The sequence below is a fragment of the Camelus ferus genome, chromosome 33, assembly GCF_009834535.1.
Source record: "Camelus ferus isolate YT-003-E chromosome 33, BCGSAC_Cfer_1.0, whole genome shotgun sequence".
Lineage (NCBI taxonomy): Eukaryota > Metazoa > Chordata > Mammalia > Artiodactyla > Camelidae > Camelus > Camelus ferus.
In genome coordinates this window covers 346,336-369,147 of record NC_045728.1, presented here as the reverse complement: position 1 = coordinate 369,147, position 22,812 = coordinate 346,336, and the positions used below count along the sequence as shown (strand labels likewise).

The following is a 22,812-nucleotide window of genomic DNA, read 5'->3' as shown; positions in this document are numbered from 1 at the left end:
CCGCCTCGCGTTCCGGGGGTGATTCCCCCCACCCCCCGGGCGGGCTGTGTGATCGCGCTGGATTCTGCTGGATTCAGTTTGCTCCTCTTTTGTTGAGAATTTTTCTTCCATGTTCACGGGGGATATTGTTCGTCGTTTTTCTTTCCTTGAAACGTCTTTGTTCCATTTTGGAATTAGAGACACCCAAGTGTCCATCAGCAGATGACTGGACAAAGAAGATGTGGTATGTATACACAATGGAACACTACTCAGCCATAAGAGGACACAATTTTGCCATTTGCAGCAACGTGGGCAGACCTGGAGGGCACTGGGCTAAGTGAAGGGAGTCAGACCACGAAGGACAAACGCCTCATGACCTCACTTCTGTCCACTGCGCCCATATTTTGGCTACTGCGCATGTGTCTTTTCAAGTTAGTGTTTTCATTTCCTTTGGATAAATACCCAGAAGTAACATTACTGGATCACGTGGCGGTTTTATCTTTAATTTTCTGAGGACTCTTCATACTGTTTTCCATAGTGGCTGCACCAGTTTACATTCCCAGCAACAGAGCACAAGGGGTCCCTTTCCTCCGTGTCTTCACTGACACGCGTTACTTCTCGTCTTTTTGATAAGAGTCATTCTGAGAGGTGTGAGGTGACACTCACTGTGGCTGTGGCTTGTGTTTCCCTGGTAACTAGTGATGTTGGCTGTCCTTCCTTGTACCTGTTGGCCATCTGTATGTCTTCTGCCCATTTTTAAGTTGGATTTTATTTTATTTTTTACTATTGAGGTGTATGAGTTCTTTATATATTTTGGGTGTTAACTCCTAATCAGATGTGTGACTTGCAAATGTCTTCTCCCGTTCAGGAGGCTGCCCTTTCGCTTTGCTGATGGTCTCCTCTGCTAGGTCGTAGCTATTTACTTTGGCGTCGTCCCACTTGTTTACTTTTGCTTTCGTTGCCTTTGCTTTTAAGGTCAGACCCAAAAAACAATTGCCAAGACTGATGTCAGGGAGTTCCCTGCCTATGTTTTTTCCTGAGAGTTTGTGGTTTCAGATCTTACATATGACTCCTTGATCCATTTGGAGGCTGTGTGTGTGTGTGTGTGTGTGTGTGTGGGGCGTAAGATAGCAGTCCAGTTTCATCCTTTGCTCATAATGGTCCAGCTCTTCCCCACACCGTTTATGAAGACTGCCCTTTCCCCGTAGTATATCCTAGGTTCCTTTGTCATAAATTAATTGACTGTAAGTACGTGACTTTATCTGTAGAATCTCTGTTCTGCTCCGTTGAGCTACGGGCTATTTTTGTGCCAGTGCCACACTGTTTTGATGACTGTAGCTTCCTAATATACTCTGATATCAGGAAGCATGGTGTCTGTAGCTTATTCTTCCTTCTCAAGATTGCTTTGGCTTTTCATAGTCTTTGGAGTTCCACACAATTTTAGGATTATTTTTCTATTTCTGTGAAAAAAGCTATTGGAATTTTGATAAGAGATTGCACCAAAGCTGTGGATTGTAGTGTGGACCTTTTAACAACATTCATTCTTCTGATCCATGAGCATGGAATGTCTTTCCATTTATTTGTGTTTTCTTCAGTTGCTTTGATTAATGTCTATAATTTTCAGTGTATGAGTTTTTTTACCTCTTTGGTTAAATTTAGTCCTAGGTGTTTTATTTTATTTATTTTTTTGATACAGTTGTAAATGGGATTGTTTTCTTAATTTCTCTTTATAAGAGTTTGTTATTAGTGTATAGAAATGCAGCAGATTTTAAAAAATTGAAGTATATTGACTTACAATATCAGTTTCAGGTGTGCAGCATAGTATTTCAATATTTTTATAGGTTATACTCCATATACAGTTATTATAAAATATTGGCTGTATTCCCTGTGCAGTTCACTACATCCTTGTATTTGTTTACTTTATATGTGGTAGTTTGTGTCTCTTAGTCCCCCTCCCCTATCTTGACCCTCCCCCATGCCTTTCCCCACTAGTCATCACTAGTTTGTTCCCTGTACCTGTGAGTCTGTTTCTATTTTGTTGTATTCATTCATTTGTTTTATTTTTAAGATTCCACATATAAGTAAAAACCATATGGTATTTGTCTTTCTCTGTCTGACTTGTGTCACTGAGCATAATACTTTCTAGGTCCATCCATGTTGAAAATGGCAAAATTTCATTCTTTTTTATGGCTGACTAATATACCATTGTGTGTGTGTGTGTATGTATATATGTATATATACACACACATATATACATAATATATACATAAAATATGTAATATGTTTTATACTTTTTATCCGTTCATCTATTGATGGATACTCGGGTTGCGTCCATATCATGACTATTATAAATAATGCTGCTATGAATTCTGACATGTATATATCGTTTCAAATTAGTGTTTTTGTTTTCTTCAGCTACGTACCCAGGAGTGGAATCGCCGGACCATATGGTAGTTCTATTTTTAGTTTTTTGAGGAACCTCCATACTGTTCTCCATAGTGGCTGCCACAGTTTACATTTTCACCAACAGTGCACTAGAGTTCCCTTTTCTCCACATCCTCACCAACGCTTGTTATTTTTTGGTTACTTGTCTTTTTGACGAAAGCCCTTCTGACAGGTGTGATGTAACATCTCACTGTGGCTTTGATTTGCATTTCCGTGATGATTAGTGATGTTGAGCACTTCTTCTCGTGCCTGTTGGCCACCTCTATGTCTTCTTTGGGAAAAAAGCCTATTCAGGTCCTCTGTATTGATTTTATGTCCTGAAATTTTGTTGAATATGTTTATTAGTTCTAACAGGTTTTTTTGGTGGAACCTTCAGGGCTCTCTGTGTATATCATGTTGTCTGCAAATAGACACTGTTTTACTTTTTCCTTTTTGACTGAATGCCTTTTCTTTCCCTCCCTCCCTCCCTCCTTCCTTCCTTCCTTCCTTCCTTCCTTCCTTTCGCCTAATTGTCCTGACTAGGTCTACAAGTACTATGTTGAATAGAAGTGTTGAGAGTGGGCATCCTTGTCTTGTTCCTGATCTTAGAGGAAAAGTTTTCAGCTTTTCACTATTGAGTGGGATGTTAGCTGTGGGCTTGTCACATGTGGCTTTTATTAGGGTGAGATATGTTCCTTTTATACCACTTTGTTGAGAATTTTTGTCATAAATGAATGTTGAATTTTGTCAAATGCTTTTTCTGCATCTACTGAGATGATCGAATGATTTTTATTCTTCATTTTGTTAATGTGGCATATCATGTCGATTGATTTGTGAATGTTAAAGTATCCTTGCCTCCCAGGGATCAGTCCTGCTTGATCATGGTGTATGAGCCTTTTAACATGTTGTTGAACTTGGTTTGATAACATTTTCTTGAGGATTTTACCATCTGTGTTCATCAGGGACAGTAACCTTTAATTTTCTTTTCTTGTAGTGTCCTTGTCTGGTTTTGCCATTAGGGTCCTGTTGGCCTCAAGAAATGAGTTTGGAAGTGTTTATTCCTTTGGAAGAGTCTGAGGAAGAATTGCACTAGTTCCTCTAAATGTTTGGGAGTTTTCACCAGTGAAGCCGTCTGGTCCTGGACCTTTGTTTGCTGGGAGGTTTTTGATTTTCTGTCTTCATGATTCAGTCTCAGTAGGTTGTATATTTTTAGGAATGTATCCATTTCTTCTAGGTTATCCAATTTTTTGGCATAAAATTGTTCAAAGTAGTCTTGTTTTCCTTTGTATTTGTGTGGTAGCTATTGTAATATCTCATTTGTTTCTGATTTTGTTTATCAGAGTGAGTGAGTCTTCTCTCTTTTTTCTTCATGAATGTAGCTAAAGATTTGTGTGTTTTATTTCTTTTTAAAAGAAGTTTTACTTTCATTGAACTTTTCTATAGTCTTTTCAGTCTCTCATTTATTTCTGTTCTGATCTTTGTTACTTTCTTTCTCCTATAACTTTGGGCTTTGTTCTTTTTCTAATTCCTTGAGATGTAAATTTAGGTTGTTGATTTGAGATCTTTCTTGTTTCTCAATGTAGATGTTTATTGCATACATTTTCTCAGAACTGCTTTTGCTACAACCTGTATGTTTTGATATGTTGTATTTCCATCTTCATTTACCTTGAGGACATTTTTTGATTTGCCTTGTCCATTTGTTGTTTTAATAGCAAGTTTAGTTTTAGCCCTGTATTTATTGTCTTTTGCTATTTATTTCTTACATCCCAAATATTCTATTTAGGATCATTTTTCTTCTGCTTGAAGCATGTCCTTTTGAAATTCCTTTAGTGACATCCGGCTTGTGGCAAAATCTGTCTTTTTAAATGTCCGTCTTTCCCTAGCTCCAGGATTCCAACCTGGCACTTGTTTTCTTTTGGCACATGGTCTGCCAGCTTCACTGCTGCTTTTGAGAAGTCAGGCTAACGCCTTTGAAGGTAATTTTCCCCTTTGCCTGCTATTAAGTATTTATCTTTGTCTTTCGGTGTTGCAGTTGGACTATAATCTGTGTGAGTGTCATTTTAATGATTCTTCTTACAAGTGCTGGGCTTCTTGAATACATAATCTAAGTTAGCATCTCTTCAGATGTTGCTCGTGCCCTGTTCTCTCACGCCTTCATTCTGGGATTCCAGCTAAAGCTGTGTCAGACCTTCTCAGAGGTGCTCTGCACCTGCAGCTACCTTGTGCACTTTTGTCTCTTTATGCTGCCTTTTGGATACTTTCTTCTGATATGTCTTCACATGCGCTGTTCTCTTTTCAGCTCTGAGATGATGTATTTTATCCAACATACTTTCTTGTCCTTAGTGAGAGGTTAGTCCAATTAACATAGATCATAATTATTGGAAATTATAAGTATTCTATTATATCTTTTTATATGCTTTTATTTGTTATTTGGTTTAATCTCTTCAGGGACACAATTCATATGTAGCACAAACTTCTTCTGTCTCTGACATCTCCTCATCCATTTCTCTCTAATCCTTTCTGGTCTATGTTCATTTCCATTTGATTTTTGTTCACTTCTCACTATCTTTCTTTTCATGTCCCTTAAATTGTTCATTTCCTTTTTAGCTGCTTGCAGTTTTGACTTAATATTTTCTACCCTTTAAATATATCTTCATATACCTTCAGTATATTTACTTTAAAAAACCCTCTGCCAGGTTATCTTTTAGCTCCGTGTGTTTGCTTACCATGTCTTCCTTGAGCATTCTTAGTTCTGTTTCATGGTTTCAATGTACAGAGGTGATTGCTTCACTGAGATTTTAAACTTTACAACATTTTTGGGCCACACCATTGACCTGTCTCATGGCAAATTTTTGGCCTTTCTCCTTTGTAATTTTCCCCCTGTTTTCTCCCTTTTTTATTGTAAACTAAAGAAACAGGTCCTGTTCTTGTCCCTTTTTTATTATGACTCAGTTTCGGCGGGATGGGTTCTTGTTGTCTCAGGTACTCTGGGAGGGAGCGCACGACTCCATCCCGGGCTACGGAGCAGACCTGGTGCACGTTGCAGCCTGCAGTCTGAGCTCTTTTCTCTGCCGGCCTTCCTCCCCTTCCTGCCTCTCCCAGGGAGCCAGCTGAAATTTCAGGGCTGCTCTCAGATGCTTCACAAGCAGACTTCCTGCTAATGCTTTTATCCGTGATCCTTCAATACTTCCTTCCTTCCAAGCCTCTGACACATGGACTTATGCAGCGTGTGCTCCTTTTTGCCGGCTTGTGCACCCCATTCTGAAACTGCAAGTAAGAAGCTGTTGCTATTTCACTATAGGGTCTGATTCTCGCAAGAAATTTGTGCTGCTATGCTTTTTAAAAATCTTCAAAGATCATCTTCTTTCTGCATTTTTGGAACTCCTGGTAGACCGTCGATGTTCTGACACTCTTTCCTTCTAATTTGTGTTTCCTGGTTTCAGATGTCTCTTAGATCTGTGGGAGATGTCTTTGTCTCTGCTTCTCATTCTTCATTCTGACCTTGGGGATTTCCAGGAGGAGGACATCGAAGGCACTGGTCGCACTGTCCACGGTGACACTGAAGTCAGTCCTCCCATGTAAAACAAATGGAGAATCAAGTATTTATTTAGTAAAAGTTCCCAATGAGAAAATAATTAAGCTATAAATAAAGAAGAAAATGGACACCATGGAATATAGAGTTAACTCAGGAAGTGGAATCTAATATCAAAAATGCTCATTAATATGCATAGAGGTATGGATAAGATTATTTATGCAGACACAGGGTGAGCTGTTAAGGAAAAGGAATAATCAGAACCAAAATCAACTCTTTGAAATTAAACTCTAATATCTGAAGTTAAAAATTAAGTATGAGGTGAAGGTAAAGCTGGGGACATTTTCTAGAAATAGTACAAGCCAACAAGATATAAAGTGTAAGAGACAACACGAATGTCTTGCAAGCTAGCGCAGGGCATCCGGTATCTTACTAAACTACTTACTCAGCTACAGAAGAGAAGACAGAAGACGGAGGAGAGGAAACTGCAACTGACACAGAAAGACTTCCTCTGCCCAAAGGACGTATTTCTAGACTGAAAGTGCCCCTCAAACTGTCAGCACAGTAAGTGATTTAAAACAGAGCCACGTTGTGAGACTGACGTCCCACAGAGGGAAAGACCGGAGGCTAGCGTGCGAAGCAACAAGAGGCAGGTGTACACGATTTAAAAGTATCAACATTGGATGGCAGAAAGCTATGGAGCACGCCTTTAACACTTTGAGGATAAATGACTTTCAGCTCAGAATTTTACACCCAGTCTAAATATTTAGCAACTGTGTTGGTAGAATAAAGACCTTTTCAGACATTCAGAGACTTACAATACCAATTTTCTACTCACCGTGTCTCGGAAGTGTTTGGAGGATTCAGGAAATGAGGGATTAAACCAAGACAGAGGAGCGTGTGGGACCCAGAAGTCATGCTGTCCAACCCCAGGCACAGCTGAGAGGCGTCCCGGGAGGACGGCTGGCGGTTCTCGCCTGCGATGGTGGTGTGGTCGGGAGTTCGCGTGGACACCCGGCGGTCCCCGGGAGACTCTGCCGCTGTCAGACACGTGGCCCGACAACGGCTAGCCCAGCTAGTCCTGTGATTCTGAAGAAGAGCCCACATTATCAGCAGAGTGGGAAATGCTAGGCTAGACGTGGATGTGGGTGTCAGGCCGAAAGCCTGTGGCCTCTGACGGTTTAGGCCACAGAGATGTGAATTTTAAGAGAGATGCCTGTGTTTTCTAGGCAAGAGTTGGTCCAGAAGTTTTGGGAAAAGGAATTGCTTTGGTGTGTTTCCTTCTATTTTTAGAAATAAGTCATTTACAACCCAGAGGCAACACAGTGTAATGGTTAAGAGTGTGGGTCCTGGAGCCAGGCCGGCCGAGTTCACATCCCAGCTCTGCCACTTACTGGCTGAGGGAGCTTGGGCACCATCTAACCTCATTTCTTTGTTTGTAAAATGGGGACTGATACTATCTGTCTTAGCACATTGTTACACAGAACAAATTAAGTTCAAACAGTGCTCAGCACGTCAGAATTCAGTGGTCAGTAGTCATTGTCATATGACAGTAATTCCTTTTATAAATAAAAGACATAATTCATAAAGACACGGCAACATTTATGAGTTGTTAAATACCAGATTGTTTCTTAACAAAAATATGCAAAGTAAGACCTGTTAGAAATTGAAAATAAATGATAGAAACACAATTGCAATGGGCGCTTCAGCACAGATGAGGTAGAATACAGTTAAACAAAGATGCAAAGAGCTCTAGTGATGAGCTCAGCGGGCAATATGAACTGGTGGCTGATGGTTGGTCTCGGGGATTTGACTGTGGCTCCGACCTTCCAGCCATGTGACCTCTGACTCTCGGTCTCTCCATGAAGATTTGCTGTCAGGTCCTCTTCCAGCCCCGCTGGGCACGTGGCAAGGGGCGCGTGATGCTAGAAGGGTCTGAGGTGGGGGGCGTGGGGGAGCCGCTGCTGTGATGGTGGCGAAGGTGTAGTGGGCAGGGGATGGGAGGGGCGCTGAATTGGGGAAAGTGGAAAGCGTGAGTTCCTCAAATTTTCATCTGTTGTTTTCAGTTTGTCTGACTTGTCTTTTCCCTTTGTTAGCCTGGTTATTTGGTTTGGTTTGTTTCTAGAAGAATAAGCCCATCCTGATCATGGAGTACTGGGTTGGCTGGTTTGACACGTGGGGGAAGAGGCACACCCCTACAGACGCTGGCGGTAAGAGTCCAGGAGCCCGGCAGGCCGGTCTGAGTCAGGATCAGTGCTCATTTCTCTGATGGTCAGTCAGCTCTTCGTCCACACTGGTCTCTTCTGCACCTATCATGGACAGGGACCGGGCCAGGCCTGGGGATGCCCGGTGGGCACACATTACCTGGCCCCACCCTGGGAGCCTGTCACGTAGTGGACGGTCAGGTAATTAAGAAGTGCACAATCAGTGCAGGGTCCCCGTCCGACAGGTGGCTGGAAGCAAACTAACAGGTGCGGTGACAGGAGAGATGGGAACAGACCTGCAGTGGGGCCGCGGGAAGGGGCCCTGAGTAAGGGGTGTGTTGCTGCAAGTCCTGGTCCTCCCTGGAGGTGGCACAGGCCCTGCTCTGGGGACGTCAGCGGGTGGTAGAAGGGATCAGGAGGGAGAGCGAGGGCCCTGGAGACAAGGACTTCAGTCCTGGCTCCGCTGCACCAGCCGGGGGACCCCTGAGCGTCCCCACCCAGAACGGGGCTGCCACGCACCCCGCCTAACGGGGCTGTCGTCATGGTGAGATGTCGCCACCCACGTAACCACCCAGGACAGCGCCCCGCAGGTGATGGTAACGAAAGTATTTTTCGGCTAAAGATACCTCACCTATTGCTGCCGTATGAACAAGCTCACCGGTGCCTGAAATGAAGAGAACCGCTGAAAGGTGGTGGGTAGCTGAGAAGCCCCTGCTTTGGGCTGGCAAATGGAAAACAAAACAAAACAAAGCAAAAACAACCCCCCCCCCCCAATAAACAGCAGTTTTCTGACCACACGGACGCCGGGCACTGAGTGGTGTTCCTCACACACGTGCCCCCACCAGTCCTGGGTGTGGCAGGAATTAGGACTTCCATTTAACAGAGCAGGAAGCGGAGGTTCAGGGAGAAAACAGGTGGAACAGACCAGACCATCGCCGGGCGCACAGCCGGCGCCGAACCGCCACGCCGCCAACCTCTGACCGCCCGTCCCTGTTACGGGCAGGGCAGAGGCGGGCGTTTCTGTGGCTGAAGATTGTGGACTGTCGCAGTGGTTCTAAGTCGGTGTCCCCTGAGGCCTCACCTAGGAGGTAGTACTGATAGTGTACTCATTACCTGTACAATTTCAGAAAGTTTAGTGAACATGAGCTATTTAAGTGACATCAAGGCTCTCAGGATATTATTTAACAGATGTAGTTTGGAGTCAAATTTTGTCCATACTCTGGGAAAAGTAATTTTCAAAAGGTCTCTCTGTATTGACGAGACTTGGTTTCAGAGCATAGTTCTGGCCAAACCCACCTGTCACCTGAATCTGGTGGAGGCTGAAGGGGAAAACAATGAAGCTGATTGTGGGGCAGGGCTGGGAAGATTTCGGAGACTTCTGTCTTCTCGTAATTGTCCTCTATTTTTCATCTTCCTCCTCTGCAGACGTTGAAAATACCGTGACTGAATTTATCCAGCTGGACATCTCCTTCAACGTGTACATGTTTCACGGCGGGACCAACTTCGGCTTCATGAACGGCGGCATACACTTCACACACTACAGGGCTGTCATCACCAGCTACGGCAAGTGCTTGCTGCAGGGCCCCAGCGTCTGTGCGTCCTGGCGTCACCGGCTTCTTGACCTGTAATCTACGCTGAGCACTGGGGGTTTCCTCGTCTGCTTCTCCTCCTTTCCTCTGAGATGCTCACAATGTCCCCGCCTCCCGCCGCTGGCAGTCACTGCAGCAGAGGGGCTGCCTCTGACCTAATGCTCTGCTTCGCCGTCATGGACACACCCTGACCCAAAGCTTCTGACGCAGAGTGCCTGCGGTGCCTGCCACCTGGGCACCGACAGGCCTGCTGGGCCGTCAGGTTGAGGAGAGAGGACAGTGTCCACTCCAAGGGAAGGACAAGGATGGCCCAGTGCCACAGCCTCTGCCCCGGGAGGTCTGTGGGGAGTGCTCCCAGGTGGGCCCGGCCGGGCCAGGGGCGGGTGGGAGATGTCCCCCGTCTACCTCTGTGGCCCTGGCCCATCTCTTGCTGGAAGCACAGCCCAGTGACGGCGGCTGGTGTCTTGCAGACTACGATGCCGTGCTAACTGAGGCCGGGGACTACACAGACAAATATTTCAAGCTTCGAAAGCTCTTCCAATCCGTCTTCGGTACGCAGCCACCATTTTACCTGGGGTGGCCCTCCGTGGCGGGCAGGGGAGGGAAGGTTTCTCTGTGGGCAGGAGCTTCAAGGAGCGTGTTAAGGTCAGGGGCAGCCTTCAGTTCAAATCCTGGTTTTTCCACTTAAAAGCTGCGTGGTTTTGCACGAGTGTTTTTAAGCCCTTTAAGCCTCAGTGTCTTCACTAAATGTCTCCTATAATGACTGTGAAGATTAAGTAACTATTTATAAAGCTCTTAGTTTGATGTAATGCCCTACTTAAGTGTATTTATGACATGAAGTTAATGACCGCCTCCTGGGTGCCAGCAAGGAGATTAGCACGGGCGTTGTGGAAAGGCAGAGGTCGCGCTCCCTAAGAGCCCTCAGCCTCCCTGGCCCACGTTGCCCCTGGAGGGTGTATCTGTCACCCTCCACGGAATGGCTCCGACCTGGTTCCTGCTGTGTCTCTTCACTCTTGGGAGAGCTAGGCTAAGGGCACCAGAGCTCCTGGCCAGGTGTGGGGAGGCTCGGAGAAGGGCGAGTCATTCCAGGTGATGCTTGTCCAATTTCTCTGCAGTAACCCCCCTGCCCCTCCTACCTAAGCCCACCCACAAGGCTGTGTATCCGTCCATGAGACTATCCCTTTACTTGCCGCTGTGGGATGTCCTGCAGTACTTAAATAGGGTGAGTGCTGCCTGGGCACCAGGGGAGGGGTGGCCACTGGGGACATGGCGGGGTGTAGGCCCAGTCCCCAGAGCAGAGACCCCTCCAAGGGCTTCTTCCTGGGAAACATGAGAGTACTCCTCTGCATTTTGTCCAAATTTAGAACTATGGGGCCAGAGCTGGGAGTTCCTTCTGGCGGACTAGGAAAAAGCGTTTCTGAACTTGAAGCACGAGACGGGGTGGGCAGAAGTGGGGCCAGGTGGGGGTCCTCTCCCAGCTCAGGTGACCCAGCGGGGGGAGGCGCTCGAGCGGGGCTGCTCCGTCCGCAGGGGAAGGCCGCTGGGCCACCAGCCCGTGAAACTACTTTCTGCCTCCTCTTTGCCACCAACTGGCCGAACTACTGGTCCTCCCTGGGCTCCTGCCCGCCCTTCAGGGTCAGACGCCTGTCCGTGAAGACCGGTGCGCGGTTGGGCTAATTCAGTGTCCCACCACCTGTGCTCCGTCCGACAAAAGCCGTGCCCGGCATGTGGGTGTGCGGGGCGCGTGCTCCCTGGATCGCCCCCGTCATGTTGGATACAGCCATTCCTGTGTTTGTCCTCAGGATTACAGCGATGCCCCCTCCCAGTGCCCCCCACCCTGTTTCTTGGTCCGTGGAGACGTGGGCGCAGGGCGCCGTCTCCTAGCCCCCGTTTCAGTGTCTCCCCCCAGAGAGCCCCTGGGGACCAGGAGGCACAGCAGCCCTTGACAGGGTCTCACCCTGCCCCCGCTCCTGCTGTGTCCCCCCAGCCGGTGGTCTCCCGGACGCCGCTCAACATGGAGAACCTTCCCATCCACGGCGGGAACGGCCAGGCCTTCGGGCTGGTGCTCTACGAGGCGACCATCTGCTCTGGAGGCCGGCTCCACGTGGAGGCTCGGGACGCGGCGCAGGTGGGCCGCGGGCGGGACCCTGGCTTGCCCTCAGGGCGGGGAGTCAGCTGCTGGGCAGCGTCGCTGACAGCACTTTGAAACACCTACTGTGTGTGAAGCCCTGGGACATAGAGTCAAACTAAAGAGACTGCTTTGTTTATCTCAGCTTAAGTCTACTGGGGCGTCTGGTCGGGCTGGCCTTTGCCCCCATGAGCACCAAAGCCGGTCCCTTCCTTCTGAAGCCACCCCCCCCCCACCGTCCTTGGGTGGGCTTATCTGTCTGACACCAGCTCTTCTTTGGCAGGTGTTTCTGAATGAGACAAGTTTGGGAATCCTGGCTGACGAGACTCAGAATGTGGACGTTCCTACCATCACGGTATGTAATTTGGGAACCTGGAGCTGCCCTGGGCTTGGACTCCCGTGTGGCAGACCACGCCCTTTGGCACCGCTCTGTGCTTAGGGCCCCGCAGGACGTGTGCAGGGCACCAGGCCTCTCCCAGGCCCGGGTGCACCAGGGCTGCAGCTGGTTGCTGTGAGCACGGCCAAGTCCCCCCACCTCTCCTAGGCGGCTGGCGGGGAAGCGAGGCCCAAGTCTGAAGCCAGAGCGCCCGGGGTCCCTCGGGGGAGGGGGCTTCGGGCTCTGGGGCCCCCTTTCTCCCATCCGCGTGTCTTCCATCTGGGACTCCAAGGAAAGAGTGGGTTCCCGAGTAAAAGCCCCACGTGGCCGTGTGGTCCCCACGAGCTGGTCTGTCCCTACCAGGAATGTCAGCTTCTCAGGATCCTGGTGGAGAACCAAGGACGAGTCAACTTTTCATGGAAGATTCAAGACCAGCGGAAAGGTGGGCTCTGGGCCTGAGAAACAGGCCGGGACCTCCCTTCATGGCGATGGGACCCAAGACTGGGGCACTGCTGGGGTTGGAGGGAAGACTGGGCCCCCAGCTGTGGTAGGGCCCCCGGGTCCTGGAACCAACGGTGCAAGCTGCCCTCTCCCTTGTCCTCTGCCTCCCACTCTGGGGGGACGGGGACTTGTGTGGGGTCCTGTGTCTGGAAGAGGACCCTGACCCCTTGTGGGGATTTAAGGGGAAGCTCTGATCCTGGGCGGGGAAGCTTCCTTGGAAACACACGACAAGTCAGACCGGCGTGTGCTCTCCTGGCTGAGCCCTGGTCACGAGGTGTGTCTGGTCTGCAAATCTTTGCTGGAGAACGTCCAGTCCGGTCTGTTTCCTCCCTCCTCCTCCCACCCGCAGGAATAATCGGATCTGTCACCATCAACAGTGTTCCCCTGGAGAACTTCACTATCTACTCCCTGGAAATGAGAACCAGCTTCTTCAGGAGGTGTGTTCTTGCTTGGGCCCCGAGACACCCTGGAGGGCAGGGGCTTGGAGACCTCGAACTCTTCCCTTTGTAGAGGTGGGGCTGGAGTTCAGAGCACCCAAGTGATGGCCTCAGGATCCCCATTTAATGCTCTGGCCTCGCAATCCCCCCACCCAGAGCCCTAGTCCCTGCGGGGGCGTCTGGGCTCAGTCTGGAGTTAGGAAGGGACTTTCCTGTCCCTCAAGGCTTGGCCCTTTCCCAGGCTCCGCACTGCCATCTGGAGGCCGGTCTCAGACGACCACTTGGGCCCTGCCTTCTACCTGGGGACCTTGAAGGCCGGCTCTTCTCCCAGGGACACCTTCCTGGCTCTCCCGGTGAGTGGGCCGCCCTCCTCTGCTCTGGTGGCCCAGCCACATGTTCTCTGCAAGAGTCTCGAACAGGGCCGTCATGTTCCTGCAGGTTTCTCCCCTTTCTGCTGTTCTGACGTTTCTCAATCTTCCTAATGCATCACTGTTTAAAAATAATACATCAAAACGCAATGGAAAAATTCAAATAATAAGATGCAGAGCAAATGGTGGGAACCCTCCTCCCACCCCCACCCCCCCACTTCTAGAATCAGGCGCTGTCAGCAGTGTGAGTGCTCTCGTGTGCAGCTTTGCTTAAACACACACACAATCACTCTTTACAGCAACGGGATCCGTCCACAGATTGCGCTCCAGCTTGGTTTTCTGGGGCATTAATTTTCAGGTAGTCTGTCTTTTATGGATAAACACACATAGATAACATGAAAGCACAAAATATGAATGTATAATCAATAAAATATCACAAAGTGAACACCATAGAATTACTGTTGAGAGCTTTAGAAAATGAAACCTTGTCAGCACCTCTCCCAACCTGTGCCTCCCCTTCTCCCTAAAGGGCCCAGCGTGGAGTGTAGATGGTTTAACAAGGTCCCTTGATACTCAGTTTTTCTAAACAAAATCTAAACTTGTGAGGCTATGAAGGCCCTGCTTCTCAGCCCCCTTGTCCTGAATGAGCAGGTGCCTCCAGTGGGAAAACTGGCTCAGTGTCTTCTCCGAGGTCTTGGTCCTGGAATTCTTCATTCTACTGCAAGCAGGTTTATGGAAAATTCTGTAGCTTTTCTAGTCGTTGCAGTAGTGCTCACCTTGATTACTAGTACTTATTTCTGGAAGCAGAAGACCTGGTTTTAAAAAACACAAAGCACTGTGTGTCGCAGGTCTGGAGGTGCAGAGCGTCAGCACTGAAGGTCGTCCGTGTCCTTCTCTGCCCTCCCTCGAGTGGGTAGCCAGGAGAATGGGTAATCGCACCCGTCCTGAACTCACTGCCACTGTCACGCCCGAGTGCTTGAGGCTGCACCTCCCAGGGTGAAGCTGTTCCTCTGTCTCAAGCCTCCTTCCCTTCCAGAGCTGGAAGTATGGATTTGTGTTCATCAATGGACGTAACCTCGGGCGATACTGGAACATTGGACCTCAGGGGACACTTTACCTGCCTGGTGCCTGGCTCAACCCAGGGAACAACGAGGTGTGTCACCTCTACCCCGTCTTTCCATCCAAACGTGCAGATCTGCCTTCACCCCCATAGTGGGGTCACCGTATCTTTCTTGTCCTGTGTTCAGTGGGCTTACCTTTCCTTCCTGCCACCTGTCTGTTCTTCCTAGATCATCCTGTTTGAGAAAAGGAAGAGTGGTTCCTACATCTACAGCACAGACAAACCCGTGCTGTGAGACTGTGTTCTAACCCACTTCTCGGATTCCTGGAGTTCAGCTACATGCGGGTCTTCAGGAGGAAGGTTAACACCAGGAAGATCAAACACAGTGTGCCTACAATAGCAAAAATGTGAAAATGCCCTAAAAAATCAATAGGGAAACTGTCGTGTATGTTACAGGATCTGCATATGATGCCAATTTTAGGCTTTCAAAAGTCTCCGAACTCTGCAGTGACTGATTTGCTAGTTAGATGCTTAATTTAGCAGGTCTTGCTCTCTGCTCAAATGTGCCTTTAGGTAGATAAAAATAAAGCAAACACATTTTATTTCTGCCTCTCGGTACTCGGCTGGGAGGAAGGGAGGAGTCTCTGACTGAAGAGAGGGTGAGGACTGGCACTCTCCTCAGGGCACAGTGAGTATTGTGCGTGTGGTCTGCAGAATCCTGGTGTGTGTGTGTGCGCGTGCGTGCAGGAGGGGTGTGCAGCAGCAGTGAACCATGTCTTCAGACATTTCCCTGCAGTCTGTGTGTCTCCAAGATGACCTGGTGGGTCACGTCCCATCAGAGACGGTACGGCAGTATGGCTGTTTGGTTCTGATGTGTGTGACAGCAGAGCCTGGGGGGCACACACTGTGTCTCACCTCTCGGCCTCTGGGTGCAGTCGAAGCCCTTAGTGGGTGTGGACAGATACTGGTGGGCTAAGCCACAAATGCTTGAATTCCACAGCCAGTTTTCTCAGATGACACCACTGGAGACTAGCCACATGCCATCCTGCCTTGGTATCAGCAGGGGACTGATTCCAAGACCCCCGTGGACCCCAAGTCCGTGGACACTCAAATCCCGTATATAAAGTGGTGTATGTAGTAATTGCGTAAATCTACACACGGCCTCCCATACGCTGTACTTTACATCCTCTCTGGGTCATTTATAACACCTAACACAACGGAAATGCAAGGAAAGAGTTGCCAAGCTACAGCTAAGTTAAGTTTTGCTTTTTGGAACTTTCTGGAATTTTTTTTCCTGAATGTTTTTGTTTCCCAGTTGGCTGGATCTGTGGATGTGGGACCTGTGGATGCGGAGGGCCAACTGTGCTTATAATCAAAATATAGGCCCTGGTTAAATTCAAACCACTGCACCACAATAGAGCCTCTCACTTTGTTAGACAGCTTATCTAGGGGCTTCAAGAAATTTGGCAAATCATCTGGTGTCCAAAGGGAGGAAGAAGTCTTCCTGTTTGGGATGAAGACAAAGGAGTCCCAGTCTTCTCTCCCACTACTGTGAATGACTGGCTCGCTGAAGGAGAACCCTACCTTGAACCACACGGCTCCTACAAAAACCCTTACTCTCTGGGGCTTTAGACTCAAACCCATGGTGTCTGTGGGTAAATTACAGACTAACGGAGAAAACCAGAGATAAGGCTTGTGAAGATCACGAGGACGTATTATATTTCAGATGTAATATATGCATCACTTGTAAACCGTAGCAACGTGCCCGTTCTGTAGATGGAAAAACCAAGGCTCAGAGACGTGTGAACATGTGTCTCTGACTCACACCTCTTCTTTCTACTCGGCCTCAGCCCTGTGCCAGCCTCTCCCAGGTGTGACTGCAGCACAACCCAGAAGATGTGATACTCTCCGCATGCTTCGGGAAGGACACGCACAGCTTGGAGTTCTTTACCCAGCAAAACGGTCTTTAAGAAAAACAAAACAAAGGAAGAAAACAAAATACAGACTTTCACATAAACAAAAGCCACAAGATTTTGTCAGCGTTTTATCTGCATCCACAAGGGAAGCTGGCTTTCTCAGCGGGGTTCGGTGAGAGAATGAAATCCTACAGAAACGCCTCAGTGATTGGTTCCTTATGGTGTCATTCCAGATGCACACTGAGGAGGAGATTCACGCAGACCGTGGATGCCTTAGGGCATTGCAGCTTGTCTCTGCGGAAGCCCTGGGTGAGAAGAGGTGCCCTGAAGATCAGTACTGTCAGCAGAAAGAAACTGACCCCAGAGGGAGGCCTGGGATTCGGGAAAGGACGAGAGCGAGGGGAGGATCTGCCGAGTGAGAGCTCTCAGTCAGAGTCTGAGGGTAAAGTCAGTATGAAACCATGAGGCTGGGGGCAAGTCAGGTGAGGTGAGAGGCGGCAACACTGGGACCCCAGGTCCCTGCAGTTCTTGGACACTGACTTCAGGCCTGGTTGAACGTGCGCGTCAGTCAACATGGTGTAGCTGTTAACGAACGTACGTGGTGCTTGAACTTGAAACAAAGCCAAAGGGAATAAATGGAATGGAAAAGACCCAACAACTGAAAACTGAAGAATGAAAGGGACAAAAGAGTAGAAGACGAAGAAGGAAAATGAGCTTAGGTCAGGAGCATGTGATCAGACAGTGGAAAGAGATACAGGTGCATCGAGACCACAGTCAGCTTTGTAAATGGACTAAATCCTCTGATTAAAAGGTAAAAGTCATCGTTGGCCCGCACAGGAGCGGGGCTGGATCCAAAGCCAGGACCAGCCTTGGGACAGCCCGGGCCCCGCAGCAGCCGAGTGGGAACTGGCCCAGCCCACCAGCAGGCCAGCACTCGATCTGGGACCCTCAGCCCCATGACCACCCACCAGTGGACCGGTACCAGCCCTGGGACCCCCAGGGCCCTGCAGCCATCGCCTCGTGACTTGCCCTGCCCACCAGTGTGGCCGGCAGCCCCTGCACAAGGCGAGACCTGGCAAGCCTGCAGCCTAGGGGCCAACCACACCCACCAGACACAGTCCTAGCCCGCCACCCCAGGGGGGCCCACGCAGCTCAAATAAAGGTCAGCCCTGCGTATGTGGCACTGGTGGCCGGAGGGGAGTGTGCTGCTGGGGGGCCAGGGTGTCTCCTACAAGAGGCCACTTCTGCACGGTCGGGACACGTAACCAACCTACCAGATACATAGAAATAAAAACAAAATGGCAACTGAGGCAAAATGAGGCGACAGAGAAATATGTTCAAAACGCAGGAACCAACTAAGACCCCAGAAGAAGAACTAAGTAATGAGGAGACAGGCGGGCTACCTGAGAAAGAGTTGAGAGTGTTGATGGTGAAGATGATCAGAGAACTTGGGTGGAGAGTGGATACGCAGAGTGAGAAGTTAGACGTTTTTAACAAAGAGTTAGAAGACGTAAAGAAGAACCAAATAGACGTGAAGACACAGCAACTGAAATGAAAAATACGCTGGAAGGACTAGACAGATGACTAAATGAATCAGAGGAGCAGATCAGCTAGAAGGCAGGGCAGCGGAAGTCACTGAAGCTGAACAGAGAGGAAAAAAGAGAAGAGCTGAGGGCAGTTTAAGAGACCCTGGGACAACAGCAGGTGCAGCATTATAGGGTCCCAGAGGAGGGGAGGGAGGGAGAGGGGCAGAGAGCACACTTGAAGACATCGTAGCTGGAAACTTCCCTAACCTTGGAAAGGAAACAGACATCCAGGTCCAGGCAGCGCGGAGAGTCCCAAACAGGATCAACCTAAAGGGAACCAAGACACATTGTAATTAAAATGGCAAAAGTTAAAGATAGAAAATATTTAAATATTTAAGGCAACAAGAGAAGAGCAACACATTTCTTAAAGGGAGCTCCCAAGAGGCTATCAGCTGACCTTTCAGCAGAAACTCTGGAGGACAGAAGGGAAATCTGCACAATATATTTAAAGTGATGAAAGGGAGAAACCTACAACCAAGAACACTCTCTGTCCCGTGAGGCTCTTGTTAAGGTTTGAGGGGGATGCCAAAAGCTGCCAGACAAGCAAGAGGTGAGAGATCGCAGCACCCAGCCAGCGCCCCAAGGACTGTTGAAGGGCCTTCTCGGAGGGAGAAGAAAAGGCCACAGCAGACACATGAAAATTAGAAAAGGGAACTCGCATTGAAAAGGCAAAGAGAGTGGAGGTAGTAAACCAACCATGATAAAGCTAGTGAGAAGATTAAACGACAAAAGTAATAAAATCGTCTGTATCTGCAGTAAGTAGTTAGGGGAGACACCAAACAGGAAAGGTAAAATACGTCAAAAACGGGTGAAAATGCAAGGTTGTTAAAATGCATCTGAACTTAAGAAGTCAGCAGTGTAAGCTAACCACATGTCTGTACGCTGCTCTGTCCCGGGCGGGGCGTGTAGTCAAGAACTGCGTCACATCTCTGTGTGGTGACAGATCGTAACAGACTGGCTCTGGTGATCACTTTGAAATGTATAGAAACACCGAATCACCGTGTTGTGTATCAGGAACTAACACAGTGCGGTAGGGTCAGTCATACTTAAAAACAAACAAACAAGCTCATAGAAACAGAGACCAGATTTGTGGTTTCCAGAGGCAGGGGTGGGGGAAGGGGAGCTGGATGAAGGCGGTGGAAATGTACAAACTTCCAGTTTTAGGATAAAGCAGTACAAGGGGCGTACTGTGCAACATTATAACTGTGATATGTGTTGCATTCAAGTTGTTAAGAGAGTAAATCCTCAGAGCTCTCGTCACAAGAAGAAAATTTCTATTTCTTTGATTTGTGTCTGTGTGAGAGGAGGTACAGTCCCTAGCTCACTGTGACCACCGCGTCACGGTGTCTGTCAGTCACACCATGCCACACAGCTCACATGCTTCCTGTGCATGTCCGTGATGTCTCAATAGAAGTGCGAGAAAAAAAGACGTAAAGGACAAGTGTCCATCTCCCTCCAGGACCCCAGTGCCTGAGTTAATGCAGAATCAAGTCCTGTCCAGCCGTGTTTCCCAGCACCGAGCGCAGAGCGCGGCTCCACAAGATTCTCTGGATGAGCCAACTGCATGCCTGCAGGCACAGACGGCCGTGACAGCATTTCAGGGGAGGTACACGGGCAAGTGTCAGAGGGTCCTGGAACGTTCCGGGAACCACAAATACCTAGTTATATCGGAGAACGTGGTTTGGGTGAGGAAGCACTGAAGAGCGGGGCTAAAAAGAGAGGATAGAACCCCCGGGTTATAAAACTGCATCAAATAAAGGACTGTCTTCCAGGAATTCACTTCCCTGAAACCTAGAAGCAAGTCAGAGCACAAGTCAACCTCATTCACGTATTAGCGGTGCCTTGACGATCCTCCTGTGCGGTTTCCTGACTTTGGTTACTTGGCCAAAAGGAAGCGGAGCCTGGTGTCTCAACAGTGAAAACATATTTCTTTTGGTTGGAATAATGAAAAGTTCCGGAGAGGGACAGTGTTGCTGGTTGTACAACAAAGTGAATGCATTTAATGACACTGAATTGTGCACTTGAAATGATTAAACTGATAAATTTTACATTATGTGTATTTTACCACCATAAAAATATTTTTTGAAAACCTAAAAACAAGGTAAAAGTTTAACATGATTTTTAAAAACCCCTAAGTGTATGAGGTGTATAAGAGACACACCTTAACATAAGGACACAAAATGGCTGAAAATTCAAAGATTAAAAAGAAATGCCTTGTAAATTCTTACCAAAGCAAGCTGACAGATTCAGATGACAAACGTGGCTCTCCTTTCTGCAGCGCCCTGCCGCTCTGGTTGGAGCTCGCTCTGCCTCCCTCGTGCACGTCACAGGCCCAGCCTGCCCTTCCCTCGGCCACAGGCCCCACCCGCTTGCACCTCTTCATGGGTGCTGCCCGCTCACTCCTCCACGGTCTCTCCTGCTTCGCTGCTGGTCACTCTCCTCTGCGCGCGATCACTGTGTGTCCAAGCTCGCCGTGGCTGCCCCACCTACAGTGGAGATGAAAGCAGGGCCATGCCCTTGACTCAGGCCCCACGCCACCTGCTGCATTCCCATCTGTTCATTCCTCCTTCCAGCAAACATCCTGGAACGCGTCCTCTGTTCACTCCCAGATCCCTCTTCCCCCTTGGAACCTACTCCAGCCGCCCCAACCCCACCACACCTGCCTGCATCGCCATCACCCAAACCCTCCGCCAACTAAGCCACGGCTGACCCCCAGTCTCTCCTTAACGTGACCTCTGGGCGCAGGGGACGCAACCCAGCAGGCCCTCCTCCTCGGGACCGTCTCTCCATCAGGACACTGCCTTGGTGAACGTTCTGCCCCCTCATAGGTACTCCCTCCGGTCCACCTTTGCTGGTTCCTCCTCTTTCTCCATGTCAGGTGTCCAGCGCTCAACCTTGGTCCGCTTCTCCGTCCTCTCTTCCTTCACGGGGGATCTCATCCAGCTTAATGCCTCTAAATACCAACTCTGTCGACTCCTGAATCTCCATCTCCACCCCGGACCTCTCCCTGAACGGCAGGCTATAGTCCAACAGCTCACACAGTGTCTGCACTCGGGTCTAGCAGCTGTCTCAGGGCCAGCTGGCCCAGGCTGAGCCTGGAGACTCCCCTGCAGGCGTCCCTCCCAGCCTCCTCCATCTCAGGTGGAAAACCTCCTCTGGCTCTTTCCCTTTCTCAGGCCCAGTGATTGGAGTCATTCTCGAGTCCTCTTTATTTCTCTCACCCCACAAACCACCCAGGAATCACAACAGTCCTCTTGTCTCTGCTTGACAAATATTTCCAACACTTCCCTCCACACCATGGCTCCTGCCCGTCTGTGCCAGCACCATCTCATACACGGACTATTGCAGTAGCCCCCAATCTGAGCTCCTTCATGCTGCCCTTGCTCACTCCCAGCAGCCAGGGCGATCTTTTAAAGCAGAGCTGATGCCCCGTCCAAAGCCTGCCCTGGCTCCCGTCTCATTCACTGTCAAGCTCTGCCCGGGAAGGCCTGTCTGGCCTCACCCCCTGCAGGCCCCCACCCCCGCAGGTCCTGGAACACCGTGTACTGTGCCTCCCAAGGGCGTTCGCACTGGAGGTCTCTCTGCTCGGATGGCGCTTCCTCCAGTCCAGGCCTCTGTGCGCAGGAGCACTCCCCCTCAGCTCTTTGCTCCGTGACACCTTCTCAGGGAGGCCTCCGCTGTGCACCCTCTGGCCCTCCATCCTCCTTCCTTCACCCACTTCCTTTGTGCCATAGGATTTATTGCCCATGAACAAAGGCTGCAATTTACTGATTTGTTTGTTCGTTCTTGTTGTTTTCTTCCTCTGTAGAAGTTTTGTGTTTGTCCACTGCTGTACCCCAAGCACCTAGAAGACCATTCAGGCACAGTGGATGTTAAACACGGTCGATTTCTTCTTAATGAAGGAATTGCTGTGCGGTCAGGATCTTTGGCTTTTCGGCCTCCCAAAGACTGAGCTGAAAAGTGGCATTTTGGGGCCAGCATGGCCAGCATGAGGTGGGTGCAGTCCTTCCTAACACACAGTCCCCTTCCAGCCCCTCCAGTGCACCTTGTGGGGGAGAGGCCTGGATCGCTCATCTGAACTGGGCCTTGCTTTCCTTTTTCATTTTCCAGCGATGAGGATTTTCTACTTTATTTTTGTCCAGGGTTGAAATTCCTTGCTTATTCCTGGGATTCCCTATGTCCCTATTTCTTTGCTCAAGACTCTGGCAACGTGATGTGATAACTTGACTTCTTGAGGGACCCAGAGCAAAGGGGCTGGAAGTCCGGGCCCCAGGACCCTGATCTGGTCACGTGCTGGCTGGGGCCCGAGTGACTGCTCTGCCACAGCGGCCACGTTCTGCATCTTGTCCTCGTGACTTCAGGAGGGGTTTTGTCACATGTTTTCCTAAAATTCAGGTGCGTCATACTTAAGGCAGTAGCTCAGAAGCAGGACTTGTGACTGTCTGACCTATAAGCCCGTTTGTTACTTATTGAAAATGAAGAGTGAGTCAGCTGATGCAGTTAGTCTGATGGGACTGGTTTTCTCACATGTCTCCGTGTGCTAGCTCCCAGTGATAACCAGTTTCCCTCTCCCTGGGCTCTGTGCTCACACCTCTGTTTCCCGCTGGCTATGTGGGATTCAGGGACTCTCAGGGAAGGACTCACCTCTCTGGGTCTGTTGGAGCTCTGACTCAGAGTGGTGGGCTGAGGAGACCCATGGGACTTCATTTTTT

At 49.1% G+C, this 22,812-nt stretch overlaps 1 protein-coding gene across 4 annotated transcripts in view; it reads left to right on the top strand.

Moving 5' to 3' along the window:
• GLB1L3 (galactosidase beta 1 like 3) overlaps nucleotides 1–15,186 on the top strand; it is a 33,273-nt gene extending 18,087 nt beyond the window's left edge. For 2 of the 4 annotated variants that reach the window (XM_032472278.1, XM_032472276.1), the window contains exons 10-20: nucleotides 8,061–8,145; nucleotides 9,565–9,702; nucleotides 10,199–10,279; nucleotides 10,844–10,950; nucleotides 11,716–11,856; nucleotides 12,140–12,211; nucleotides 12,596–12,674; nucleotides 13,083–13,170; nucleotides 13,412–13,523; nucleotides 14,575–14,691; nucleotides 14,828–15,186. In XM_032472278.1, the coding sequence (XP_032328169.1) occupies nucleotides 8,061–8,145; nucleotides 9,565–9,702; nucleotides 10,199–10,279; nucleotides 10,844–10,950; nucleotides 11,716–11,856; nucleotides 12,140–12,211; nucleotides 12,596–12,674; nucleotides 13,083–13,170; nucleotides 13,412–13,523; nucleotides 14,575–14,691; nucleotides 14,828–14,893 (1,086 nt within the window). In that variant the 3' untranslated portion in view covers nucleotides 14,894–15,186. Of the gene's footprint in view, nucleotides 1–8,060; nucleotides 8,146–9,564; nucleotides 9,703–10,198; nucleotides 10,280–10,843; nucleotides 10,951–11,715; nucleotides 11,857–12,139; nucleotides 12,212–12,595; nucleotides 12,675–13,082; nucleotides 13,171–13,411; nucleotides 13,524–14,574; nucleotides 14,692–14,827 lie in introns of those variants that run through there. The other 2 variants (XM_032472277.1, XM_032472279.1) reach the window with 2 other exon arrangements.
• The last annotated feature ends 7,626 nt before the right edge of the window (nucleotides 15,187–22,812 follow it).